We start from the raw sequence: 27,715 nt of genomic DNA, 5'->3' as shown, positions 1-27,715 counted from the left end.
AATTTATTCCGCAGCGCTCTGATGTTAAATTTGAAATTAAAAAATCTGCTATGATGAACCTTACTGATAGGAACTGTCATCTGATTATTGATGACCATGTACTAGCTGAGTGCAGACATTTATTATACTAACAATAATGTGTTCTTAAAAGTGTTAATTAATTGTATATCTATATTTATTTTAGTTGTATAGTTTATTCTTTTTTTTACAACATTTATCAAGTATTTGTACTTCAATATTTATTGTTTAACTAATCATTAATAAATTATGAATTATTAGTTTGTTTACTATTATGTTAAAAACAATTTTTCTATGTATATAAAACCTAACCATCTTAATTGTATTTATTAATTATTTAAAGACTGAAGCTGAAGATGCTATATTGAATAAGAAGCGATCATCAAAGGCTGAAGTTAAATACAAGAAGAGGCAACGTTTTGCCAAAGTAGAACCTGCAATTGATGAGCAGTTCCAAACCTCTCGTCTATTAGGTATGTATTATTAATTAGAAATTTATATGTTAACAAGAAAATGTTATTTAAGCGCCATGATGATTTTATTTTTATAATGCTGATATTGAAATTTTTGATATTGATCGTTTTGATTAATATCTATCAATAATATGAACATTTTTGTCATAGTTACACTGAGCGTTTTTTTCTTTTTTTAACAGTTGCACTTTTAAATACTGTATATTTATGTTATGATGACAGATTGTAAGTTTAAGATAGGATATCATTTCCTATCTTATGATGTTTTCATAGTTACCCTGAGCTAAATATAATGTACTATACTTCCATTCATAATCAAAGATTCTGTAAAACTAATATTCAACTTATTAATTTAAATATTTAGCAATATCATGATGTTTAAGAAATCTCGTTAATATGATTATTATATGAAATGTGAATCATATTTTTCTGAATATTGCTGTTGTATTTTTTAGTTAATTTTAGTAAATATGTTTTACTACCTTAAATATTATATATTTTATTAAAATTAAAATGTTAAAATTTAATTTTTATTTATATTTAGCGTGCTTGGGAAGTAGACCTGGTCAATGCGGACGTGCTGATGGTTACATCTTAGAAGGCAAAGAATTGGAATTTTACCATAGGAAGATCAAGGCCAAGAAAGGCAAATAAATAATTGTTATTTTGTAATGATGTTCATGTTCTTCTGACATTATTAAATAACAAATGTTTTTTGACAAACTAGTTTTTACATGATTTATTTATTTTTTTTACAAATCAGTACCACAACATAATACTGTTATTAACCTAAATTTTATTATAAAACATCTGTAATTCTGTTCATATCAAATCCAAATTGGTGATGCTAGTGGGTCGGTTATAACTCCAGCTATAAGACTAACTTTGGTGTGTTGGTCCATCACAAAATAAACAAACGGTTTTGACACTACAAATTCGTGTTCTACGTATTTGCGTTGGATTTCATAAACTGTAAAATAATAAAAATTCAAGTACGTGATATTAACAAAAATACATGATTTAATTTCATACATAATCATTTAATTTTTGTATTAATCATATTCGTTCATGCCAAAATGTCTGTCCCAATCAGTAATTTGACTTGAAAAATGGTTTTAAAGTTAAGAATTTTATCATTAAAATTACAAAATAATTAATTCCTCTCATATATTTAAAACAACATTGACATTAAATGCCTCTTAGTGTAATTATTATCGTTCTTGTTATAAAAATAATGACAAAACTCTTAACTATATATTTAGAAATGGTGATCTGTGTATCAGATGAAGATTCACTTGTAATGTGTTCGTATATTTCATTCAGTCTTAACATTTTTCATTTCTTATCATAGTTTCGCTAACTTCAATCGCCTGCTAACCTCCCCTACACTATCAAGTCTAGTTAAGACGTTTAAAAATGTAATCACGTTGTTATTACATATAAATTATAATGGAAAGCATGTTTTGGTGATAATCATCGTATTTTATCTAAACTTTGCGCTGTGCAAAATATATGAATTTATATACTTCTGAAATAACAATTGACACTGGGATTTTTTTATTGGTATACAACTATGTTAAGGGAAGTCCACTATGAGACATCGAAAGGTTGTGTTGCTAAGATTTTATTATAATGATTTAACTGCACAATTATTTTACTGTGTAGACAGTGGACGCCTATCATCTACTCGTAAAACCGTACAATGTCGATACATTTCGAGAGAGTTGGATCCCTATTCTAATCGCACAGCCCCGTGTTAACGATGCCACCGACGTACAAAGGTCTCGGATCTCGAGATAATTGATATTTTTCATGGTGACTTAGCGTTGACCTCAGACGATGAAAAAAAAACTATTTTATTACCTTCCGCGTGTATCATACATGTTTTACTATAGCAATGCCCAATGGGTAATTCTAAATTGTTAAATTCTCGCATCTATCGTGCATAATTGGTTATAAGGACGTTTTTTTGCTTGTCGAATTGTTTAATTTTATACGTTGTGTATGTTTTTAAATAGGAATAAACGATTGTTGTCAGTCTTAATCTTTGGATTCGAATTCTGGCAAATTAAACGCCCGCTGCAATAATATCCAAACTAAAAAAAAAATTACCATCATGTGGTTCAGCGTGTTTATACTATATTGTTATATACATTCAATAAAGCAACTTTAACTATATCTGTTGCTGTATATTATTCGATATCAGAAAAAAAATTAATTAATGAAGTATACTGACATACTGTCCAAAACTATACGACATAATATTATGTTAAAATTCTTAAGTTTTCGCTTGTTCTAATCATTCAAGTTTTTTAACAGGTAAATTATTTCATAGTAAAACATTTATTAGATAGGTACCTAAGTATATATTTTAATTTTGAACGCATAAAATATAATACAAGATTTCTCGTGAATCTTTTTTACTAGAAATAAAAAAAAAAGTTAACGTAAAAAATTAATTTATCTATTTTTTTATGAATGTTAAAATTTAGATTTCAATGTCTGAACAATCATAAATCAAAAGTATATGAAAACCTTTTGTCTTCCAAAAATAAAAAATGGTACAGTTGATAAGTGATGAACAGAATATATTAGTCCTGAACAGCTGAATAAATTTACTAAATATATTTTGTAAAACATTTACCCTACAGATGGGTATATACCTACACAGAGAATTATAGTAATATAAAATGGTAAAGAGTATTGTGATACTCATTTTATTTTGAGTTTTATACAGCATGTTGTCCCGCATAACAAGTCCTTAAATTAAGGAGTAAGTTATTAGTTTATTATTTAATACTTAAGAAACACAGAATAATGTAATATTAAACGACAGACAAATAACTTTTGAAATAAAGGTTAATTCTTTAAATAAAAAAATAAATACAAAATAGATTAGGTATTCATTAGTTTTCCAAAAACATTTACTGACACTTAACAACAGCGATCCTGCATTGTATCAATCAATCAAAAGCGTGGCATGCAATTTTAAACCTTAAGCAAAGTATTTAGGTAATAATCCGCCCACAATCCCTCTACAACATAGTATAAAATTTAAAACTATGCTAATTTAGAATTTTTGTTATAGGGCATCAGTCATCAACAATTTAATATAAAAAAAAAATATTATGAAAATTATATATTCATCCACACAAATTTTAATTTTTAAATTTAAGATAAATTTCTAGGGCTAAGCAATTGAATTAGGTAAAAGTCATTCACCATGCTCCTGCAATAAATACACTGATATTTAGAGATCTCAGATCGGTGCTACTTTTTCCGTTTCCTTGACTTAAACTTCGAGTAAACGATATTTTTCTTATCTTTGAAGATTGAAAACATATTTGTGCAACAAGATTGTTGAAGAGCGATTAAACGGAATGATGCTATTACACATATGAGACGTAAAAGTGACCAAGAAATATAGGTCATTTAAAATGGCAAAACTACCGAAACGTATAGATATTTTTTATACTGTAATTATCAATTATGAATGTGCCTACCTAAACGAGTGCTTAAAATAACGAGTACCTATAATACAGTATGAATGAACATTTTATATATTTTCACCCCAACCCCGTTAAAATATTTTTTCCTGCGTTCACTATTAATATGTTACATAACTTACATATAAACATATTTTTAACATATTTAATTTATCCTAACAATTACTAATATTATCTATCTATATTTTTCATGTATCTTTGGCCTTTATCTTCTTAAGCAAAGACGCCACATCTGTATGACTTTTCATTATCTTCGTGCGTACAACATAGCAAATTTGTGTTCAGTATAACACATCATGATTTATGATTATAACGTGTTGTTAGCTATAATATCAAAAATAATTTACTTCCTAAAAATATTAAAGTTTAAAACATTGCCAATATCATAGCATTGATGTCTTTCAATATTTCAATGTTTAAGCTAAATGTAACCAGTAATATTTTACATACTCATATACCTGCTTAAAAACTAAAATACCGGAAAACATCAATGTTATGACATTAATAATATCTTATGACTTATACAAATTGAATTTAGTTTTTTACTATACTAAACTAAAAATTAAAAATTCATAGTACATAATCGAGATGAGAAAACAACAAATTAGGAGAAAATATAAATTTTAAAGCTAAGCCAGTTTTTGACCATGAATTTAACTGTTATATTATATTATTTTCTATATATATATATATATATGGTATAATTTTTAAAATATTTTGATTTTTTTTTTAATGTTTTTATAGTTTATTTTTATGATTGAAATTTCAAATTATGTTTTTTATAAATGTTAATAAAAATGTTTAAATGGGTAAAAATACTTGAAAAATGAATACAATATTTTTATACATTTTGCAACTTATATTAAAAAAATAATTTCTTCCAAAAAGTCAAATTAATTTATAATGATTGTTTGAATTTAAAATATTTTACGATAACAGATAGGTTATATAATATTATTCATAAGTCACAAATCATACCTACTGAACACTAAAAATTTTAAAAAAATTTTAAGACATTGTATTTTATATTATTATAAATTTTACTATATGCAAAGATATTTTTGATTTATTTTAAGATATCATCTTTAACCTACCATAATATTAAAAGTAAAATAAAGAGTTTAATAGCTATGTCAAAAAATATTTTATGAAATATTCTATCTAAGTGATAAACTGAAACTCTGACAGACCATCATTCGCTCGGAATCGTTTTTAATTAACAATGACATATCATTGAATTTAAATTTAATACACCGATAACACTGACCCACTTGACACCTAATGTACTGCAGAGCGGTGTCCACTTTCAACTTTTATTTTATTAATAATTTTAAGGTTATCGTAAGGTATAAAATACCTGATACTTAAAAAAATTAATAAAAGAATACAAGGAATCAAAAAATTTAGTAAATACTAGTATTCTAAAAACAATTTTTCATCATCTGAAAAAACCACGAAAGTATGGAGTTGTCCTTGTTTTTATAAGTGTTTCAATTATAATTTTTAAGTATTTATAAACTTCACCCTAGTCGCCTAAGGTATTTATATTTCGGATTACCTACTTAACTAATTTTATTCAAAGCATAAATAATATATTATTATTAGATAAACAATCCCTTACACCTTAGATAAACATAATATGCAATATAAACTATGCAAATATAATTTCTAATTACATATTTATGTGATTAAATAATTAGCTAGTCAAAATAGATATACTTAATAAGTTATGAAGTTCGGCCATAAATTTAACGTATATATATAGATATATTCTATGTCTTCATAGTATACGTATATATAAAAGTGTTTTATAGTGACATACAACTACTGGGTTAATACCTTCAAGTCATCACAACTTGCATCATTATCTAAATAGATTATCTGATATGTATTAGGTACACTACATAATTTAATATGTATATTTATAAATATATAAAGGACAAAGTCTTTAAATACATGAAACTGCACAAATGATGCAATATGTTTAATGTACCTACATATAACGTTTGGACTCTGTTTTTTTTTTTTTTTTTTGTAAAAAAAATCGATCCGATCGATTGCTTGCTCAAAACTAATTGCATGTCGCATATGAGGACAATGTATGTGCTTACTTCGTTTCGGTTTACCGATCAACTGAAAAGAAAACGTTGTATATACAATATACATAAACACGGCGTTCAATAGCTAGGACCTACAAATATAATAATAATTGTATTGTATTATGTCCACAGGCTATGACATAAACTACTGTACTTATACGCGCCTACATAGTATAGTATAGTAGATCTATTTATACTTTCATCTGAATGCCGTTTAATAATCGACTTATACTAGATACAAAAATATCATATTTTTATTTGCATATTATGTAATTATTTAGATCAACACCAAAAATGTGTTCTTTGATTTAATACTAGAACATAAGAGAAGTAAAGATCTGATAAATTAGTGCAGCGTTTCTTAAAGTGGGCGATATCGCCCCTTTGGGGGCGTTGGTTCTATCCAAGGGGGCAATGGAAGTTACAAGCTTAATTTGGGGGCATTTCATTACAAAAGGGGGGCCGTGACAGTTGGAATTGTTTTCAACAATATTATGTATATTACAAAATTTATGGTACGTGTGTATTTTGTATTTTTCGAATAATCATTCGTCATCTATCGTAATCTCAATAACAGAACAATGTATGTAATCTAAGTTATCTGAATTCTTTTTGTATTTAGTATACTCGTGAATGCCGACCTTATTCGTTGTCGTTTATTGCCTTTATAATTGTCGGGGGCATCTGTCGGATTTTTTTTTTTTTGAAGTAGGCGATAAAGAAAAAAGTTTGGAAACCACTGATTTAGTGGTACCTATTTAAGTTAAAACTATTAAAGTTTATAATCTTTATGGCTTTGCTAATCGAAAAAAAACTGATATAACCACATAGAATTCTAAAAAATTGTACCTACCTATTATAGGTAAATAATATAATTAGGAAGAGCTAGAAAACGTAAAACTTTATCTAAACGATTAAAAAGTCATAATGAAATATATATAAATGATTTTCTGCGGTATTTACTGACGAAAGACATTAAAAATGTCCTAAAAATCTTACGATGCAATGTAAATCAATTACATAAAGCTGTAGGAAATAAATCTGTAGTTTATTATAGATATTTATAGCCTATGAGTAACAAACCATTTAGTTCACAATAACATGGAGAATAGTATAGTTTAATGTATTATACAAATTCTATAGTGCTATACTTAAATGCAATAGACCGATATTTGATAGTTTAGTATAAATGTATAATATATACGTCGTGACAGTCGAAGGACAGTAGCGATTAGCCGCGGTGGAGAGTTTTTTTAGTGATTTTCGACCACTGTGAACATTAGCGTCCGCAAATCAAATTTAAAATAGGTATAGCGAATAAATACGATTTTTCATGGTCACTGTTTACATTCTTACGAGAATTACGGGTAAATAAATATAATAAATAAGTTTTACTTATTATAACATGATAGACACACTACACCCAAAATTATATAATGTCTCCATTTGTAAATGAAAATTCTCATTAAACGCATAAATAGGTAATTGATGTACCTATTGGTGTACAACCAAGTAGATGACTATATATAGTACATATACAACAATTACCTGTTCGGTTGCATGTGAAAATAAACTCTTCTAAATATATTTAATATAATTACAATAATTATAAAACACCACACCTCGTCCCTGAACACTTACCCGGTGGGGTGTTGTATTTTTTTACCGTCACGGACACCACTTGCTGAACCGAACTAACAAACAACCGAGCGTCCGGTGACATAAAGGAAAGGTCTGCCCTGTATCTATAGAACACGTCATGGATGCCAATCTGTAAAAGAAAAACGTTGCGATTATTATTTATTGTAGTTGCAGTACGTTATTATAATTGGCAGGTGCAATCCAAGTTAATATGCAACGAGTGTACCGCCAAAGCTGCGACTAGGATTTAATAGTCATGGTAATTATGTTAAAAATCAAAGTTAAAAATAAACCGTAGAGTTAAATAAAGGACGTGAGTAATACATCGTCTTCTCTTAAATCTTCAACAATAATTATTCCAAAAATTTTGGACATACGTAATTTTTCTAAAAGGAAGTTACAACAGATCAGAAGTTATAAGTGAATATAAAATTGGTATATAAGATTAGAGTTAAAAATTCGATTGATTTAATATGCAGATTATTATTTACAGGGTTTGTGGGGGAAAAAACCCAGGGGGACCAATATCTTCATATAATTTTAAGCGTTCCAAAAATAATTGTATGTATAATGATTAATGTCTAATGCATTATAGTAATATATGTAATGTATAAACAGTGATTTGTGTAACATACTCATCCCACTTTGAACCCTGAATAATATTCAAATTCGTAATTTATTTCACAAAAAATGTAAATTACAAATAATACTTTTCTAAGAATAACTTTAATATTTTACATAAATTTAATATCTTGAAAGAAATTATTTTTTCTGATAATATTAAGTTTTAAGTAGTGGTTGTCTTTTAAGGAGACTAAAGAAATCAACTTCAGACAAAAATTCAAATTTACTCATGCCATTTTGCCACTTTACCTATTAAATATAATATATTGTATATGAATTATTCAACTCAATTGTACATAATATCATTATGTTATTGGCTAATTGAATATATATTAATCACAGTAGAGTCATTTACAATAACTAATAAAATCAATTATTCTTACACATATGTTAGATAGTCCATAATTTGTATTAAATACAATTGATAAAATGTTAAGTGAAAACTGATAAAAAAGTAAATAAAAATCAAAATTTAATCTCAATAGAATTTTGAATTATATTGACTAATATTTGTTTACAATTGAAGCGTTTCAGCGTACCTTATACGTTATACGAATAATTTGTTAAAGGGGACACTTTTTAACCACCATTAGGGTAGGGGACTGAGTCCCCTAGCGACCCCCCCCCACTTCATCATCTGATTATACATGGTTAAACGGATTTAAGGATTGTAATACATAAAAATTTAATTTATATATTACCTATTTAGATTGCCTGTAATAAGTGTAATACAATAATCAATGTTAAACTGATATAGTTCGTGGATCGCTGTCAATAGTATATTTGTTCGGGCCCGCAAAAAAACTTTGATAACTTTGAAATATAAATAACAACACAATGTGTGGACAATTTTCAGTATTTTCAAAAGCATTTTTGGATTTTTAAATTTACCTCCGTCTTTCTCGTCAACTTTAAACGTCTAAATATCATTTCTTAATTTTTAGAAGTCCACTACTATGGTATAAGTACCTATTTATTTAACATGTAATACATAAGTACAACATAGTTATACTATACGTGCTGTATTATGATGAGTTCATATGATTTATTTTATACACGATGGACGTGTAGTAATAAATAACAAATAATATTATGATAATAGAATAATAACGATGATTAAACTGTAGTGTTCATGATGGGTCTTTGACGCATTATTGTGGCCTTGAACCTGACGCCGATTAAGGAACTATAGTTTATAAGGAAGACGTATACGCTTTCAACACTAAATTGCACGGTCTGCTTGTCCGAGTAATGAATGTATCAAAATTTATTGTACCTGTACACATTCCTTTTATGTATGTACAAATGTACCTATATAATATATGTAAAATATACGTATTAAGCGAGAAGTTCTATTTTTATTTTATTTTTTTGAACAATCTCAATCTTGACGGTCAATCACCTGTTGTAAAGCTGAAGTTAAATCCACTTTGGCCGTATATCTGAATGTGGGCACAGTCACGTGAATGGCCGTCGGTTTGAGAGAATTGTGTATGTTGCGCAAAGACATGGACGGCAACAGCAATAACAGCTCAGATAGACCATTTGGATGGTTCGGCATAAGTATCATCAACGTGTACTTAGGATCCTGTTCATATATATTATACAACAAACAAATAAAAATAAGTCAAACAATTGGTATCTATACAGAAACTTATTATTTCCCTCCGGAAGAACATTTTATAAATGATGTATTTCTTTTTTACTAGTTAGACCTATCAAAAAAAAATAAAATGATGTTGTAAATATATTTATTTATGGTCATAAATTAAATCTAAAAACTTTTTTAAGAACCCTGTTTTCAAATAATTGTTAAATATATATATAGAAAAGATTAATATAAGTACTATTATCAAAAAATATATTAAAAAGATAAGTACGCTTCTTTAAATCCTAAAATTTTCACTCTTATACTGAAAAAAAAAATAATATTAAATTATACATTAATGACATAGTTTAAAGTAAAACATAGTGACGTAAATTTAAAATAGGCACTAAGCTACTAAGTATGAAAAAGTTAAAATCGTATGAGTTATATTTACTTACCTATACATTACAATTAAATGATTAGAAAACATGTAAAGATGGGTATATTTTAATGTTGTTTACGAATAATTTTGTATAAAAAAAGCATGTAAATATGTATTAATAAACCCACCTACCACTTAGGAATTTCTGTAAACGCTACTATATTTTTATACTTCTAATGATGACAATTATTACCTACCTATATCTTATGTTATATTGTGTGAACAATAATCGTGATAAGAAATTAAAAAATAAATTTGAATAGACAAAAATATATTAATTCCATGTATAATTACAAATGCCTTAACTTTTACATTTCGTAAATTACGCATTCCCCCCAACAATTTATTTAGTCAATGCAGAATGTAGAACAATAACATACTATTGTATTAATAGTTAAATGTAAATTCGGCCCCGACAATAATATAGTTAATAAAAACTAAAAAGTTTAAGTTAGATTTAATTTATAAAAGAAAATCCATAAAAATTCTAAATATATTGTTATTTCTCAATAATATTAATCGACACTCATAGTATGAAATTTAATTAATTTAGTAACTTTGACCTATCATGCAGATAATAATATTAATCAAAAGTTCGATACTTAATAATTTAAATTAATAGTTATTATTATTGTATACATACATCTAAAGGTATCTCAATAACTTGTGACTTTAGCTCGTAAATAAATCCAAAAGGCAATACTGCTGTATACGTAAAAAATGGAATACGTTGATACCCAGAATTGAATAAATTAATGGACTCAAATGGATTTGATGATCTGTCCATCCAGCCTGATGTAGGTCCATAAGTCTTGTAACCATTAAACCATTGGTTTCGGTTTGTATTGTATCCTTGATCTAAAAAGGTTAATTAATACAATATTTTTCTTAATACACTATTCTCAGATAATTATTAATCGTATCCTATTAGAATTACACTGATTCAAATGTCTTCTTCTACGCTCTTTTGATCCTCTAAGTGTAATTGAAACGCCCGAATTTGATGGGTATTCCGTCAAAATCCTATCAGGTTTGATAATGGTTCTTTTTCCTGTATGATTACAATTATTTTGTATATCTTCTTTTCGTACCACGAACTCTACGTTAAAAGTAGGCAAATTACTATTAGATTCCATAGACCTCGCACTCTTTTTTTCCAAAGCAGCTATTTGATAATGTTGATTGGACTCTGCTTCTCTAATGATTTCATTTTCAGTCCCTTTGCTTGAATTCGCCATAGTCGATTGAATATCTGTTGTGGATATTAAATCATCACTAACTGTTGTTACTTGATTATTATTTAATTTGAGATTTGTAAATGGCATTGTTTGATCGGTTGATTTTTTTAAAACAGTATTCGTTATAATTTCCGTAGTGGTGCTGTCGTCGTTAGATATAGGATTTGTCGACGAAATAATTTGTGATGTACTTCCGACGTCCATGCTTTTAGTCGTTTCATCTGTATCCATTTTTAATTCATGGTTTGTGGTCATTAAAGCTTCCACAGTGTTTCCAAGAAAAGGGTATTTATTTTCCATTGCAGTATACAGACCAATAAGTTCGTTATCAACAGTAGTTTTGAATGGGATTTCTGTTGATCCAAATGTCGTAATATCGGGGTTACTCTTAGAATGCGTAACATAAGAGTTACTCGGTGAAACAATTTCATCGTTGACACTTGTATGAGTTGTAAACACATCTGCAATAGTTGTGTAGGACGGACCATCAGTTTTACTTTCATGCTGCGACCACGTAGTTGTAAAAATCTCTGTAGGATTAGTTTGCGATTTACTATTAATTGTTGTGTCAATAATTTTATTGATTGATGAATTAAATTCGATACTTGTTAAATCTACGTTCGTTTGAGTTACTGTAGCTGCTACTGTCATAGGATCGTCGGAGGTAATGGGTGTAGTGCTTAAATTAATTTTATCAGTCGTTAACGACCCATTTGGTTTTGTACTGGTCACTTTAATTTCATTAGATGATTTAGATTCTTGTTCGTTGATAAAAACTGTTGTAGTTGCTTGATTAGTTGAAAATTCTAATGGCATTGTATGAGGTTGTGTATCAATATCAACGATCATCGTGTCCGTCTGAGAATTCATCGGTAAATTGGTGTTTGTATCGATATTAGATATTGTAAAACTAGCATCACCAATATAAGTTACTTTAGCTGGAAGTTCAGTTGCCGCGATTAAAGTATCATTGGCTGATTCATTTGTAATATTAGCTGAAACTTGAATTGTTTGACTAGTTGGAGTCATTTCCGTCACTACAGTACCATGTGTAGTAATAGACATCGATTGTAGTGGTTGCATCGTTGTCGTAGAACTTTCTGGGCAAGAATCGAAAAGAAAACTATTTGGATCATCAAAACCGTACAGTCGAAGTACTCGTTTAAATTGTGGCCGAAGACATACTTCTTCTCTACTCATAGTTAGGCCATTCAAAAAACCATCACTTTTAAAATATGTCTAAAACATCAAAATATTATCAATAAGTTTATATTATTATTTATTATTAATAATAACCATTAAACTATTTACTTTAAGATAGCGATTTAAATCCCGAACTCCGATTCTAACAGCAAGAATTTCCCAAGGTAAATTAAGAGATTGTTTGATTTGTAATGCAGAATATCCACTTGATCCTTCATAAAGTAGAACCGATACTGCCATTAAACCAAAAGGAGAAAATGCGACATTTCCAATCGCACCACCAGCAGCTATTACCTAAAATTCAGTGTGTTTTAAAGTACTGAAATACGACAGTAGCCAATAGATACATTCTGAAACTTCACTATGCGTAGCGGCACGGTTACCATAAATCGATTCTATAATCAATTCGATTATTAATAATCAGATATTACACCTTACATAAAATATTAAACTATACCTATTTAATTGATCTAGTTTAAAAGTTCTAAATGGTGGGACTAATGGAAGTTTCTTCATTCGCACCATTTAAAAAGTCAAAGATATAATATAAAAATAAAACGTAAAATATTATATGTATTAAAATAATTAACAGTATCATTTAATATAATACTTTATTTATCTGTATAATAATAATAAAAATAATTTTATGATCACGAATCAATAAAACAATTTTGTATAAATTATGTTTCTTTAATTTAGTTGTAACTTGTAGGTACTACTCTAGAATTTAATAATGTCTACAAAATTAATCGCTCAAATATAATATTTTTAACTCAGCTTTTTTTTTTAATTTACCAAGTAATTTTTAAGATTATTGTAAACATAAATTAGTAATTTGGAAGTTCGTTGAAAAAAACTTGAATCAAAAATTTGATTTGGATGGCTAACATTACGGACATAATGCCATGCATAGTTAAACTATATTATTGTTACATTGTGAAATGTACTTAAATATTATTAAAAATGAGTTTGACCTTGATTAGCTTGATTTACACCTTAAATGTGAATTTTTTTTTAATTGACATTGTTTAGATTCTTCATTAATAGTAAATAATTTTTGTCTTTATATTTATAAGAAAGGATGATTTTTTTATATTATTATTAGTTTCGGCTCGGCCAGCGAACCGTCACAGTTTTCAATACATAAGAGTTAAATCGCTGCATACTCGCAAAACACATATTCCAAGGTCGTTCGTTAAATCTGCCATTGTATCCAATGGTCGAGGACTTAAAGGTCTCTTCTGATATAATGAATATTGGTTGTATTCTTCTTGTAAATTTAAACCATTTATACCTGTAAATTAAATTTAAAATAAGTATTTATTAGAAAAAATTATGATATTTGTTTCCATAACTCTATTTATTTTTTTATAGTTAATACAGAAATCAGAAGACTTATATATATACCGTGGATTAAGAAGTAATTTAGTATTTACAAATTTTATTTATACCATGATTTGTTGTTAGTAACTTGTATATAAATATAATATTAATATTATATTTTATACATATCAATTACACACATCAATACAATATATTATGCAGCTTGTCATATTTTTACGTTCAATATATTACAACATAAAAATGAAATACTTTATTTAATGTGGCGTATAGGGCGAGATATTATATATATATATGATGAAATATATTTACAATGTAATGTACTAAAATTTTATGTAAGTATAGTTTAACATTAATTATTATAAAAGTGTTTGAAGGTACATTATTTATAATGCCAAATATTTAGTATTTAAGTATAGTATATTGAATTTATATACAATATTATTTAATAAATAGATACTACTATATAAAATATATTGAATTCAGTAGGCATTTGGGTAAAGTCCAGGGCCGACTTGGTAAACAAAAACAATTCATCAATTATTTAGGGTTTAGGTTGTTTGAAAGCAATGATTTTCTGTTTTTGTCTAAAAACAAAAGGATTATAGGCGTGTTCAATTTCTAATGTAGAGATTTATATAACAAAGCTATAAGAATTTTGAAAACAGATTTGAATTTTTTATCGAGTCTATCTGAGATTGATTTTCCCATATTTTTGATTTTTTGATTTTAACTTTTCTACAATTTGAAATATATGAATTTTTTAATTACTCTTATTTAATATCACATTTTTAGGGTTTTAAGGGATAATATCAAGCAGAGCCACTTCCAGGTCAACACTTAAAATTTCAAACATTATTCTAAAATTAAAAAAAGTAAATAATTAATAAATTATAACCTTTTATATCCCCCACATAAGAACTTTTCGTTCTTGGAGTATAATTTAAATAGTTTGATAAAATATGTATTTTTTCTATTATTTTATACATTTAATTTTTTAGTATTATTTAGTTAATAACAATTAAATTTAAATGTAACAAAAATGTATACCGCGATAAAAAAAAAGTATATTAATTGTTTCAATCTACTGTAATAATTATAAATATAATGAATAATGACTAAAAAAATTATAATATATTATAACATTTATAGCCTATAAATAACTTACGACTTTTTATTAAACTATAAAATCATGAATTATATGCTATAAAAATAAAATAAACAATATCTAATAAAATATAAAACTAAAAAAAGTTAGCAAAAAATGTCATTGTATGTATAAATTGTATATTTATATAAATATATGTTAAAACTTAAGTTTCAAGTACCTACTCACAAATAATATTTTTAAATTAGAACAAAAAATTTAAATCATTATTTTTTATTTAAATATTTTATTTTAATCAAATTTTAATTTAAAATGTCTATAAAAAAATGTGTTTATATATTTTTTAGATTTTTTTACTACAGTATGAACTATTTTTGAGAAACCTTATTGAGCTTACTGTATTCAATCCTTATAGCTAAAACATTTTATACGTTTTTAACTACAAAATTGCTTGCAAATTTTCGTGATTTTTGCAAGATTCTAGGCTTTTGTAAAAAAAATATTTTATACTTTTTGAATTTAAGTATGTAACTACACTAACTACTAACTAGTAATACTTGGTGTATATTACTAAACTAATAAATATCTAATATTATTTACACGTTTAAATAAAAAAAATTCTAATGTATACATTAAAAATAAAAAAAATAATAAAAAAAATATTAAACATTTAAGGGCCAAAATTTAAAACATCAGTAGAAAAAATCCTAAACTTGATTGAAGTATATGAAATAGACAATAGTACATAAATTAAGAATTCTGTAAGAATATAACTTAAAAAATATATTAACTTAATTAAACAACAATAATATTGATTTTTATAACTTACAGTAATTCTGGATCAGTAATAATGGAGTAATCCATATTATCTTCATTGCAAAAATACCGCAAATATAGCAGTAAACAATATTAAATAATCAAACAATTCTCCGCTATAAATAAGTTGAGAGTAGTGGATTTCATATAAAACCGATATTTTGTTAAATTTACGGAATTGAAACACAACATTAAACTGCAGACAACTAATAACTACAATGGTTTAGTACACTGCATATAATATATTGATGCAGTAACGAACTGTGTGCTACTAAATAGTAAATTCAAAATATCAATCTAAATTGCGCTTAAACGTAGACCTGACATTGTAGAACAGTGCTGGTAACGTATTGGACTGATCGCACTGTTAAGTTATCACTGTTATCAGCCTACGATAACAGTTAATCTAATTTAAAGACATTTTATGATTAAGGATGTAAATATTTGAATATTATTTGTTATTTTCATTAGGTATCTTTCTTTGTTTAGTGTTGACTACGTTCTCTGATACATTAATCATGATACCGTTTTATGAATATTAAAGTCGTTGTCTTAAAATCTGTTTGCTCTCATGACAAGAAGATATTTTTCTCTCAATTCGTTTATGAGCACAAACATTTAGTATTATTTGCCTGTTGGATTTCGGATAGATGAGTCTGTATGAAATGATTGGTAAAAAATGGGCTTTACCAATATAGTTAAACAATCAGACTGCGAACGGTTGCTGATAGACATTCAAATGAGAAGAAAAATAGAACATCGTATTACCCTTAGAAAACTGGTCATGTTCTTTGCATTGTTGACTTTATTTGGTATCATATATTTTGGTTATTTTTGTTCAGACAACCGTTGTTCATTATCCTATAATCCTAAACCGGCCATTTATTCAGAATGGACAGTAATGAACCTTCTATCGACCAATATAACTGGTAAGAATGTTTGTTATAGATAATTTCCCAGCATTTATTCCTTCAAAATACTGATTTTATTTTAGACTTTAAAAGTGCTAAAGACACAGGTACAGGAGTGAGTTACAATGATATGCAAAGTGAAAACCAATTACGTTTTGACATGAATGCACATGATGTCATGGTGTTTTTGCATATACAGAAAACTGGTGGTACATCGTTTGGGCGTCATCTTGTTCAAGATTTAGACTTACAGCGTCCTTGTACATGTCAAAGAAAAAGAAAGTTATGTTATTGTTTCAGACCAAGTCGAAATGAAAATTGGCTCTTTAGTCGATATTCTACAGGATGGAAATGTGGACTCCATGCAGATTTTACTGAATTAACTGGTTGTGTTGATTCTGAACTTGACAAAAATGAAGGCAAATCTATAAAAAGAAGGTAATTAAAATAGTAATACTTACTGATTAAATAAAATTGGTCTAATTAATTACCTATTTAGATATTTCTATCTAACTTTATTGAGAGATCCAGTTAGCCGTTATCTTTCTGAATACAAACATGTGCAAAGAGGAGCAACTTGGAGAATGTCCAGACATTGGTGTGGGGGTCATCCAGCATCACTTGAAGAATTGCCAAAATGTTATAATGGTACATTTTGGACAGATGTAACATTAAATTCGTTTGCAGATTGTCCTTATAATTTAGCTGCCAATCGGTAATCAAAATGTTTAATATTTAATACCCAAAACTTAAATAATAAAAATAAATTAATTATTTTTAATCAATAGTCATTTTTAAAAAGTGATTTAAAAACATACATTTTAATTCTTCTAAAAAAAAAAAGTTATCACTAAAAATAGATGAATGGAAATTAATAAATTACTTTTTATAATAATTTTTAGACAAACAAGAATGTTGGCAGATCTATCTCTGATTGGTTGTTATAATTCTTCATATATGAATCAAGAGGAACGAAACAGGGTCATGCTAGCAAGTGCTAAAAGAAATTTATTGTCAATTGCGTTTTTTGGACTTACTGAATTTCAAAAGGTACAGAATATAAAAAAATAGTTTAGATTATTAGTTTTTATAATAAAATTATTATTTTCAGTTAAATCAATACATATTTGAAGAAACATTTAATTTAAGATTTGCAGTAACATTTACACAACATAATACAACTTTATCTGCCGTTTATAAATCTTTATTAAATGCTGAAGAGTTAGAAAAAGTGAAAAAAATAAATGCATTAGATATTGAATTGTACAATTTTGCAAAACATTATTTATTTAGGTACTGTATTATTTAATACTAATCATACTTATACAATAATAATTATTTTTTTCATAACAGACGATTTGAAAAATTACGAGCAAAAAACCCAAATTTTAAAGAACGGTGGGCACATTTAGGCCAACTGCCAAGTCAAACTGCCTTTGACTGGGAAAAAGAAGTAGAGACTGAAGCAGCTGACAACGAGGTAAATTATACGTAGCATTAACTTTTTTTGTTAAACAAAACCCAACAAAGAAAAGTAACAGATCTCTTGTTTATTTGAAAAAATGTATATTATATAAAAATATGTATGCTTTAATCTTTTCCCGAGCTTGTTCCTGCCATGCCAAAATACTAAAATTAAATTAAATGTGTTAAGATTTATATAATTGAATACAATTAAATAATAATGTTATTATATAATGATTTATAGTTTATATAATATAATATAGTTATTGAATATTATGTACTAAAAGAACAATGTTCTTATAAATATTATACTCATATCAAAAGAAAAGGAAAATAATATGTAAAGCTTGATTATAAATTTATATTTGTTCACAGTAATTGAACCATTCCAATATTTTTTTATTTTTATTATTTTAACAATTAATATAAATGTAATAGATAATAAAATTAACCATACTGCAGTATTTTAAATTAAATTTCCAAATTGGATTAACTTCTATCACTAAAATATACATATCAAATAAGAACAAAATGTCATTGAATCATAAGATTCATTATAACCAAAGTTATCATTTGAATTGCATATGTATTCTTCATTATCAAATTTTACTTTTTAAAAGACTAATTTAAAATTAACCAAATTAATTACATTACTTTAATTTACTGACAACTTGTATACCTGATAAACCAAACTAATTTAACTATCTATTAAAAATCATAATACAATTTTAACTGTGTATGTGTTAAAGTTTATCTATACTTATATTTTCTAAAATATATTTATAATTTATATAATTTACCAAATATTTTTTTTTATATAATAAAAATACATATATATATACATTAAATAAATTGTGCGTATTATTCAGTAAGTTGACAATCTTAACAGTTAATATCTCAAACTTATATATATTTTAGTAATTTTTATGTTGTAGCAGTGAATGAAAAATATATTATGTACTTGTACAATATTTAGTTAATCAAATTTAAAATGTGAATATTATATATGTCCACATGAGTCTGAATTTGATTAAATATATAGTATTATAGTGTTAACATTATATAAGTTGATATGAAATAAATTATATTTATTGTAATTGTGTTAGTATTCATTGTATTGTCTACAAACATATTTCGGCTAATATCTAATTTTTTTTCTTATCACATACCAACAAGAACTTTTCAAAATTATGAAATTCAAACAATTGAATTAAAAACCTATACTTTGTTTAATGTGAAAAGAAATATTGGTGGTCAGCTTGTTGTGAGATAAACCGTTTTACCTGTACACAGCTTGGTTGTAATCTAACTGTCTTAAACAAATATTGACTAGCGCTATTGTTCCTCTTCATATTAAAAAAAGCAGATACTCTATTAGAATTTTAATAATGTAATTCTTGAAAATACAGAAATATATAAACATAGTATATTAAATAGTTATTTTAATGTATAATATAGAGTTTATAATAGAGGTTTTTTCTTTGGATTTTCGAGATTCTACTTCTACTCATAATAAAATCTAATTAACCAACACATCATTATCATTGACACATTATAATAAATGGTTATTTTAATTTCAAAAATGAATATAAATCAAAGAAGATAAAATATGGTTTAAAAAAATTAAAAATTATTTTTATAAATTGAGATTCTGATTTTATTGTTCATATATAATTAAAACTAATTATATTATATTATACACATAACACATAGGCAGATATTAAGTACATTAAGTAATATAACATATTATTTAATTATAAATAGTAAAAGAGTAAAATGTTTCTATAATATGGTTATAATGTATACAGTTAAATAACAATAAATAAAAATAAAAAATATTTAAGTATTTTTAGTCTTATGATTCATTTTAAATATTGGTTTAACTATTAGTTCAATTATTTTTAAAATACTGATACATATTAATAAGTTTTGTTTAAAGGGCTTACAATATTTCTGGCGCAAAGGTTATATTTGTAAAGTTAAATAAATAACCTATAATTATACTAGTTATATTATGTATAAAATAAAATTGGAACATTTTATCTTAGGGTGACTAAGAACAGTTAGAAGGCACAAAGTATACATTGTTTTGTTTATAACAGCGTTTCTTAACCTGGGTTTTGTGAAAAAGTATGAGAGGATACCCAAAAAAAATAAAGTTTAATTTATTTGACATGGTTTGTTATTTATTAAATATGTAATTATTTTTGACACAATAGTCAGTTTTTCAAAATATATGAGTAGATAATACTATAATAAGTATAATATAACATTGAAGTCGTCAAATACTGTTAACCTGTGGGGAATGTAGAACAGTGGTGAGAGGTAAAAAGGTAAGTGAATGAATATAGGTTGAGAAACGCTAATTTATAGGATCACAAAAATAAGTATTTTGAATACTTATTTGTAATGTATATAAATTATAAATGAACAGCAATTTTTTTTCATAATTTAGTTGTCTGAGAAAGAAGTTTTTTTAAGCTAATAAAAATTGAATAGTATTATTTGAATGTATACATAATATATTTAATACAACAAACCTTCTAAATGTTCAGTTAATATAATTACATAATAATAATTTATTTATTATTTTACAAATGGGCTTAATACATAAACATTCATAAAAATAAAACAATTTATAGGAAAAATATAAAATTATAATTTATTAATAATGGAATGATTAATCTGTTACTTTTTTGTTCCTTTTAGTTTTTAAGCAGTATACAGTTAAAGTATAGATTGTTCTAACATAATTTTATCATAACCATTAGATGGCGGATACGAAAATCTTTCCAACACAATATCTAATATTGCACCATCATCCACTGAAATAAATACAATAGAATTAATATTTTTTTATGTTAAACATTTATAATAATAGCTCAGAGATAAATTTTATATAGATAAGCTAATGATATAAAAAAAAAAAGCCAGCACAATGATTTTCTGAAAAAAATTTAGTCCAAAATTTTAATACAAAGTAGCTATAAACATGTTATACAAATATATTTAGAAAATAAATGAAAAACAGAATTAATGTTAACTACTATTTTTAGTATTTAAAGTTAAAATCTTAACCGAACCAAGCAAACATTTTGTAAAAGCTGTTGAATATTAAAACTAATTCCAACATTACTGCTGCCAAATGGTATGATGACAGAAAGTGCTAAGCTGTCTATTACTGTAAAACCTAGTTGACAACAACAGAACACTAGACAAAGTTGTAGTAGATTAACATAAGAGCATTTATGATGCTCAGTTATGGTGAATATGTAAAAACAGCAAGATAAATTATTATAAGCTGATTTTAAACTCACTCCAGTATGTTTTTTACTTCTTTATATTTAGAAAATAAGTTTAAAAATTGTATTTGTTTTATACCGAAAAAATAATCTGCAAATATATAATTACGAAATAGCCAAAATTACTAAATGTAATATTTTTAATCAAATTTTGTAAATATTTTACACAGTTTTATATTTTTTCTATAACTACTATAAATTTGATTTGGTTATAACTTAACCAAAAAAGTATAATTTTTCAGATTTAGGATAAGTATAAAAAAAATGAATAGCTCTACTAGAAGAAGTCAACAATTTTACCTTTAAATGATGCCTCACAATTTTTACAATTTTTTTTATTGACAAAATATTAGTCACACATTTCCAATAACTTTAAATAGAATACATTATAACCATGTTTGCCTGTTAAGCCAGTATTGATACATAAATTGTTTAGTTATTAGTTCACTAATGAATACTATAGTATATTAGATATATTATAATTTATTGGTAAAACTTTTGATTAATTTATCCTTAGAAAAAAAATGTTAATGAATGATCTAATATTTAAAGAAACAAAAAATATGGTAATGCCATATTAAATATTTTAAGGGGGAGGTCTGATGAGCAGCTACCCCATAAATACACCCTTGATATTTAATATGCGATTTCTAGTCAAACAAAATATATCATAGTAATCAAAAACATAATAGTTATTATATAATAATTTAACATATTTATAACTATAATTAATAAAGCCATGTGTGAAAACAACTGTATAAGCCTTGTTATATTTACAATTTTTTTTTACTGACCAAATAAAGCTGGGAATACAGTTCCTCTTATTCCTGTAATTGGTTCATTTACTGGTTGGCCATTAATTGAATAGTTTAATTCAACATGATCATAATAAATACCCTAATAAAAATAAAATTGTTGATTTATAACAATTGAGATTAAAAAAAAAAAAAAACCTGATTTTAATACTTACAATAATATCACCTTCTTCAATGGTATTATCTATAGCTTTTAATACTTGCTGGTTATGTCGTTGTGCTCCATCATTGCATAACACCCACGAGTATTGATCGTGACCACCTGGCGCTTTACACAGATCTACATCATTCAGAGCTAAACCTACTCCCCAGATTCCTAATCAGAAATATAAATATTTAATTTAATAAGACAAAGGCATACAGGTGTTTAACTTACCAGATTGTTGTACTTTTACTTCAAAGTAACATTTATTTTGCACTATTGGTGCAGTACACAAAACACCACCACTACCGCATATCCTAGTACCATTTTTCACGATTACTACTTCATTACCTGCGATTATTAGAAAATTTTAAGTAAAGTCTACATCAATCGTTCGATATGTGTATTGTCCTATACCCATTCGGCTGGTATCCAAACATATAGGGTTGATTAGAGGAAAGGATGTATGTTCTGTGTACTTGATGCCATCGAAGCATCTTTTGAAACATGACAGCACAATTGCCATCAAAACGTCTAAATCTAAAATTCAACTTTTATAAAAAATGTTTCTAAAAAAAAATACAATTCAGGAAGCGCACTGAATGATGGAAGTTCGCAGTTGGTTTAATAAATTGGTATATTATTATTATCAACGTTGTACTGTTACTTGTTTGTGTTATCTGTTATCAAACAAATTTGGATGTATTCTACAGATAACAAAACAAAGTTGAATGAATAATAATGATTTGATTTTGATACAGTATTGAAGTAATGAATACATGAGAATTATTAAGACTGTAACTAATACCTGCCATACTAATATACTTTTAAACTTTTTATAATCATTAATTAAAAGGAATACAGAATGTGATTTCTGATAACTCGAATTTCTTAAAATGGGGTCTGCAGGTCATATTTACTAAATAAATACAGATAAACTGTAAAACATGATCTAATTAAAAATTAGTGTTTTAATTAATGGTCTAATTTGTTGAACAATACTTAAACACAGATTATTCATACTTCATAAACCTATTAAATCATACTGTAATAAATAATACTGTTATATAACTGGCATGTAAGTAGAATAGAATAAAAATTTGGCCATCATTAAAATTTAAAAGACGTTCATTATTATTATTATTATTAATATAGTGCGTTTTGTCACTACTTTCATTTTTTCTGACCAAGTTACAGAAAAATTTGAAATATTAGATTGTGGTATAATAGGAGATTTTTTTTTACAAAACATTCAATCATCATATAAAACAATTTATTGATTTACTATAAAAAACATTTATCATATTATATAAAGTAGGTAACAATTTTTATTCATAAAGATACTTAAATATATATTACAATTTTCTTAGAATATAAATCAGTTAAATAAATTTTATACTTTATTTAAATATTATACAATAACTAATAATACAATTTCAAAATCAAATACCTATAAATAAATAGATCTTTCTTTTTGTAGCGTAAGACTTAAACGTCTTATTGTTTGATGATTCAAATTATATTTTATTGTACTTATTTTGATATCAGTGTTTTTTTTTTTTAACTGAAATCAAGTGCCTGAAACAAATATAAGTTTATTATATGAATTATTTTTAATTACATCAGAAATATACCTATTTTCAGTTTTATATTTTAAGATAGTTACATTATAGCACAATATCATTGTTTATTTTTATACCTAAGAAATATTTAAGTGAAGTATACATAGTTTAAACTATATTAATTATAAATATCCAATCTTATCTCACTTTAAGGTATTCAATAAAAAAAAAAAAATAGTTATCTAGTCTATAAATGCATTACTTAGTTAATTTATAGAAATTATTACATTTTGTTTACCTTAATTCTGGATTTTTGTTTAAAATATCCAAAGCACTAATAAATTTCTTGTTAATTATTCCAAGGTCAGCACCATGTTCAAGTAATTTTGTTATTATATTAGCATTACCAATTGTACAAGCATAGTGCAATGCACTATTGCCACTATTATCTTGATTATTAATATTACATTTTTCAGAATCTAGTAGAACATCAATAACTTCACTCTTTTTATTTTTTACTGCCAAATGTAACGCAGTATACTGTTCAGAAGTTGTCAACAAATTAATGTCCGCTCCATATCTAATTAACATTTTTAAAATATTCATTTGGCCATTGGCTGCTGCTACATGAAGAGGAGTGTAACCTTTATAATTAGAACAATTTATATCTATAAATGTATCAATGTTTTGATTTTCATCATCAATACCTAAATAATGTTGTACTAAACGTATGTCACCATCAGATATAGCAGTTATTATTTTTCCAATCATTTTTTGCTGCAATGTAATTTCAACACTACTTCTTCTCACTCTTTCCATATTATTTCTCTTATTGATTTTAAATATATCTATCATTTTGGAATTGTGAGCACAATCAAAACAAGTTTGACCTCTACGATTACACACTAATGGATCTGCACCTTGCTCAATCAGTATTTGGACTACATTAGTATAACCCCATTTAAAACTTAAATGAAGAGGCGTGTCTCCCTGATTATTTTGTATGTTTATATTTAATTTTGAGTCCGAAAACTCCATAAAATATAATAATGCTTTGACACATAGATCATGACCATTTGAACAACACAAATGCAAAGGAGTGTTACCTTCATTGTCCCCTATCATCAATGCTTTATTATGTAACAAAAACAATAATGCATTTTGTTGTCCTCTGAGTGCAGCATAATGGGCAGGTGTAAGTGAAAAATTATCCAAAGCATTTATGTCTGATCCATATTCCAAGAGCAATTCAATAATAAGTGGATAACCATAAAAAGCTGCTACATGAAGAGGAGTGAGGCCCTGTTCATCTTTGTACTTCACACAAACCGCCGGTTCTTTTAATACCTCTTTCATACAAGAATCGCATTCACATAAAGGATGACATTTTGAGCTAGATTGTTGTATCTTCACATATTCTAAAGTTTCTTTAACTTTGTAGTACTCTCCTTTGCAAATATAATTATAAAACGTACCATAATTTGAATCATGGAAGCTTGATGTTAAATTAAGTTTAAAATTGTAAACTTTTATATGTTCAATAGCTGCTTCTAATGAAGTTAAATAGAAATTATCGTCAAATTCTTTTATATTGCTGATAATAAAATGTTTCATAAAATATATTTGAGCATTCCAATTGGGTATTTTACAATGAATGACTAAATGGACTAAAGCACTTAGAATATTATCCACAGTAAAGTTGTTATGTCCATTAGACAACTTTAAAAATGTATCTTTTAAACATTTAAACTTTCCAATAATGGTTTTATGCATAAACAATTTTGATAATTCACATCTGGCATTTGGTATTGCAGTTCTTACTTCTTGATCTACTTCTAAATCAATCATAGCACTAGAGTAATTTCGTATAAGTTTATTTAATTTAGCATCTTCTTCTGCCACTAAGATATTTATATCATTTATTAAGACAGTATATAGTTTATTTTGTATAAAATACTCTACTGCAAGTTTAATATTGTTTTGAAAAAAATTATTGGATTTTTTTATACGATAGTTTGCTTTTTGTAAACATTTAGTATACAAATTTTCAATGGATTTTTTCTTGACATCAATAGGCATATTAATATAGTCATTGGATAATAAAAAATCGTCCATTAAGGATCTTAAGTCTTTTAATAACAATTTATTGCTTTTAGAATACAAAAAATTTAAACAGTCTTGAACAGATGTTATTACAATAATATCTTCTAAAATAGTAGTACAATTTAATGGGCCATCTACACATATTATTTTATAACTATGGTTATGTTCTGTATAGCATGTTTCAATAAATAGTATGTCTACTCTATAAGTCTTGTTTTCATACTGACATATAACTGCATGATTGTCTAGAGAAACATTGTGGCCACTTACTGTAATAAATTTCAAATCTGAACTCTTATTGGGAATTAAAATGTGATCATTGAAATCTTTTTCAGAGTATTTATTTTTTGAGAAGGAACCTTCTCTGGGAACACATATAGGCCATCCATTTTCAACAGCTTTATAAAATGTTTCTGCAGAATATTTGCAAAGAGATATCAAAAACTGATTAAATAAAACATCCTCATCATAGCAGTGATCCATTAGATGACTAAAAAAATATAAGAGTAAAACTAATAACTATAATTATTTTAAAAGTCATAATAGGTATACTTACTTTGTTGCAATTTGTAACAGAATAAAATTAATTTAACTAATAATTAAATAGATGCATGTATAATTATTCTTTGATTGTATTACAATTTAAATTAGGCTGTCTAAAATAATTCTTTACAATTCTCTAGGCCATTAAATGAAGTAATAAAACATTATTAAGAAACAGTCGTTCATAGCATTAACAAAGTTCAATAGTTTTCTGTTGTTATTATGTAATACGTAATATTATAATAATGAGTCTATAAATTATGATAGTAATATAGATATAATAAAATAGGTACTTCGTTGTTTTTTATCATGAATCAGATAACAAGAACTCTTTATCTATAGCATTCATAGATGATAATATGGAAGATGGAACATTACCTCCTATTCCACAAAATAATAGTTCCAAAGTCAATTTGTTCAAATTGAATACATTTCTAAAATGATGTACCTACATAATATATTTTTTTTGAGAAACATCTATTATATTGTTAAAAAAAAATTACATTTATTCCAATTTTGATTTATTTCAAATTAAATAAATACATTATTTGGTATCGATATTTTTTTATTAAAACAATTAATAAAAAAAAAATTGGTAATAATGATTTACCAAGACCATAAATACCGATTTAAGTTTTCTCAATTTTATATTTTTGCATATTGAAACAAAAATGACCAACGTTAAGAAAAATATAATTTATTAAACAGGATCGATGTGGTTATCTATACTAAGAGGTAATGAATTTATTAAAATAATTAAGGGTACAATTTTTTTT

General features: G+C 25.9%; 5 protein-coding genes across 6 annotated transcripts in view; 2 read left to right on the top strand and 3 right to left on the bottom strand.

Moving 5' to 3' along the window:
- LOC112599990 (40S ribosomal protein S8) overlaps positions 1–1,214 on the top strand; it is a 3,998-nt gene extending 2,784 nt beyond the window's left edge. The window contains exons 5-6 of the mRNA XM_025347154.1: positions 362–491; positions 1,036–1,214. Coding sequence (XP_025202939.1) covers positions 362–491; positions 1,036–1,145 — 240 coding nt within the window. The 3' untranslated portion in view covers positions 1,146–1,214. The remainder of the gene's footprint in view (positions 1–361; positions 492–1,035) is intronic.
- A 78-nt stretch (positions 1,215–1,292) lies between these two features.
- Positions 1,293–16,354, bottom strand: LOC112599863. 2 transcript variants are annotated; one of them, XM_025347062.1, is made up of 9 exons: positions 16,111–16,354; positions 13,999–14,126; positions 12,941–13,126; positions 11,515–12,868; positions 11,329–11,442; positions 11,035–11,249; positions 9,764–9,949; positions 7,738–7,867; positions 1,293–1,461 (listed from the first exon to the last, which is right to left on the bottom strand). In XM_025347062.1, exons 1-9 carry the CDS (start codon positions 16,154–16,156, stop codon positions 1,319–1,321), a joined length of 2,502 nt encoding a protein of 833 aa, XP_025202847.1. In that variant the 5' UTR covers positions 16,157–16,354; the 3' UTR covers positions 1,293–1,318. The 2 variants fall into 2 exon arrangements, with proteins under 2 accessions (XP_025202847.1, XP_025202762.1); XM_025346977.1 differs by having other exon boundaries at positions 11,329–12,868.
- A 188-nt stretch (positions 16,355–16,542) lies between these two features.
- LOC112592516 (heparan-sulfate 6-O-sulfotransferase 2) lies at positions 16,543–18,684 on the top strand. The gene is made up of 6 exons (XM_025336602.1): positions 16,543–17,026; positions 17,092–17,446; positions 17,508–17,723; positions 17,911–18,058; positions 18,120–18,301; positions 18,362–18,684. Exons 1-6 carry the CDS (start codon positions 16,777–16,779, stop codon positions 18,501–18,503), a joined length of 1,293 nt encoding a protein of 430 aa, XP_025192387.1. The 5' UTR covers positions 16,543–16,776; the 3' UTR covers positions 18,504–18,684.
- Positions 18,685–21,079: 2,395 nt separating this feature from the next.
- On the bottom strand, positions 21,080–23,382 carry LOC112592899 (SPRY domain-containing protein 7). The gene is made up of 5 exons (XM_025337065.1): positions 23,149–23,382; positions 22,966–23,082; positions 22,745–22,905; positions 22,569–22,671; positions 21,080–21,297 (listed from the first exon to the last, which is right to left on the bottom strand). Exons 1-5 carry the CDS (start codon positions 23,255–23,257, stop codon positions 21,200–21,202), a joined length of 588 nt encoding a protein of 195 aa, XP_025192850.1. The 5' UTR covers positions 23,258–23,382; the 3' UTR covers positions 21,080–21,199.
- An 812-nt stretch (positions 23,383–24,194) lies between these two features.
- On the bottom strand, positions 24,195–26,984 carry LOC112603406 (ankyrin repeat domain-containing protein 27-like). Its single transcript, XM_025351948.1, has 3 exons — positions 26,953–26,984; positions 24,592–26,886; positions 24,195–24,309 (listed from the first exon to the last, which is right to left on the bottom strand). The coding sequence occupies exons 2-3, from the start codon at positions 26,877–26,879 to the stop codon at positions 24,276–24,278; spliced, it is 2,322 nt and encodes a 773-aa protein (XP_025207733.1). The 5' UTR covers positions 26,880–26,886; positions 26,953–26,984; the 3' UTR covers positions 24,195–24,275.
- Positions 26,985–27,715: the final 731 nt, after the last annotated feature.

The sequence above is a fragment of the Melanaphis sacchari genome, unplaced genomic scaffold (genome assembly GCF_002803265.2).
Source record: "Melanaphis sacchari strain LSU unplaced genomic scaffold, SCAv2.0 Contig0_pilon_pilon, whole genome shotgun sequence".
In the NCBI taxonomy this organism is placed as follows: Eukaryota; Metazoa; Arthropoda; class Insecta; order Hemiptera; family Aphididae; genus Melanaphis; species Melanaphis sacchari.
This window is presented reverse-complemented; position numbering and strand designations above follow the sequence as displayed.

Coding starts and splice junctions, on each gene's coding strand:
- LOC112592516 (XM_025336602.1), top strand. CDS start 16,777: ATGGGCTTTACCAATATAGTTAAACAATCAGACTGCGAACGGTTGCTG. Junction 17,724..17,910: donor TATAATTTAGCTGCCAATCG/GTAATCAAAATG, acceptor AATAATTTTTAG/ACAAACAAGAATGTTGGCAG. Junction 18,059..18,119: donor GACTTACTGAATTTCAAAAG/GTACAGAATATA, acceptor TATTATTTTCAG/TTAAATCAATACATATTTGA.
- LOC112592899 (XM_025337065.1), bottom strand. CDS start 23,257: ATGGCAATTGTGCTGTCATGTTTCAAAAGATGCTTCGATGGCATCAAG. Junction 22,906..22,965: donor AGTAAAAGTACAACAATCTG/GTAAGTTAAACA, acceptor ATTTCTGATTAG/GAATCTGGGGAGTAGGTTTA. Junction 21,298..22,568: donor TGTATTCCCAGCTTTATTTG/GTCAGTAAAAAA, acceptor TATTTATTTCAG/TGGATGATGGTGCAATATTA.
- LOC112603406 (XM_025351948.1), bottom strand. CDS start 26,879: ATGGATCACTGCTATGATGAGGATGTTTTATTTAATCAGTTTTTGATA. Junction 24,310..24,591: donor AACAAAAATCCAGAATTAAG/GTAAACAAAATG, acceptor TATTTGTTTCAG/GCACTTGATTTCAGTTAAAA.
- LOC112599863 (XM_025346977.1), bottom strand. CDS start 16,156: ATGAAGATAATATGGATTACTCCATTATTACTGATCCAGAATTACT. Junction 14,127..16,110: donor ATTACTGATCCAGAATTACT/GTAAGTTATAAA, acceptor TTTAATTTACAG/GTATAAATGGTTTAAATTTA. Junction 11,250..11,328: donor AAGAAGACATTTGAATCAGT/GTAATTCTAATA, acceptor TAACCTTTTTAG/ATCAAGGATACAATACAAAC.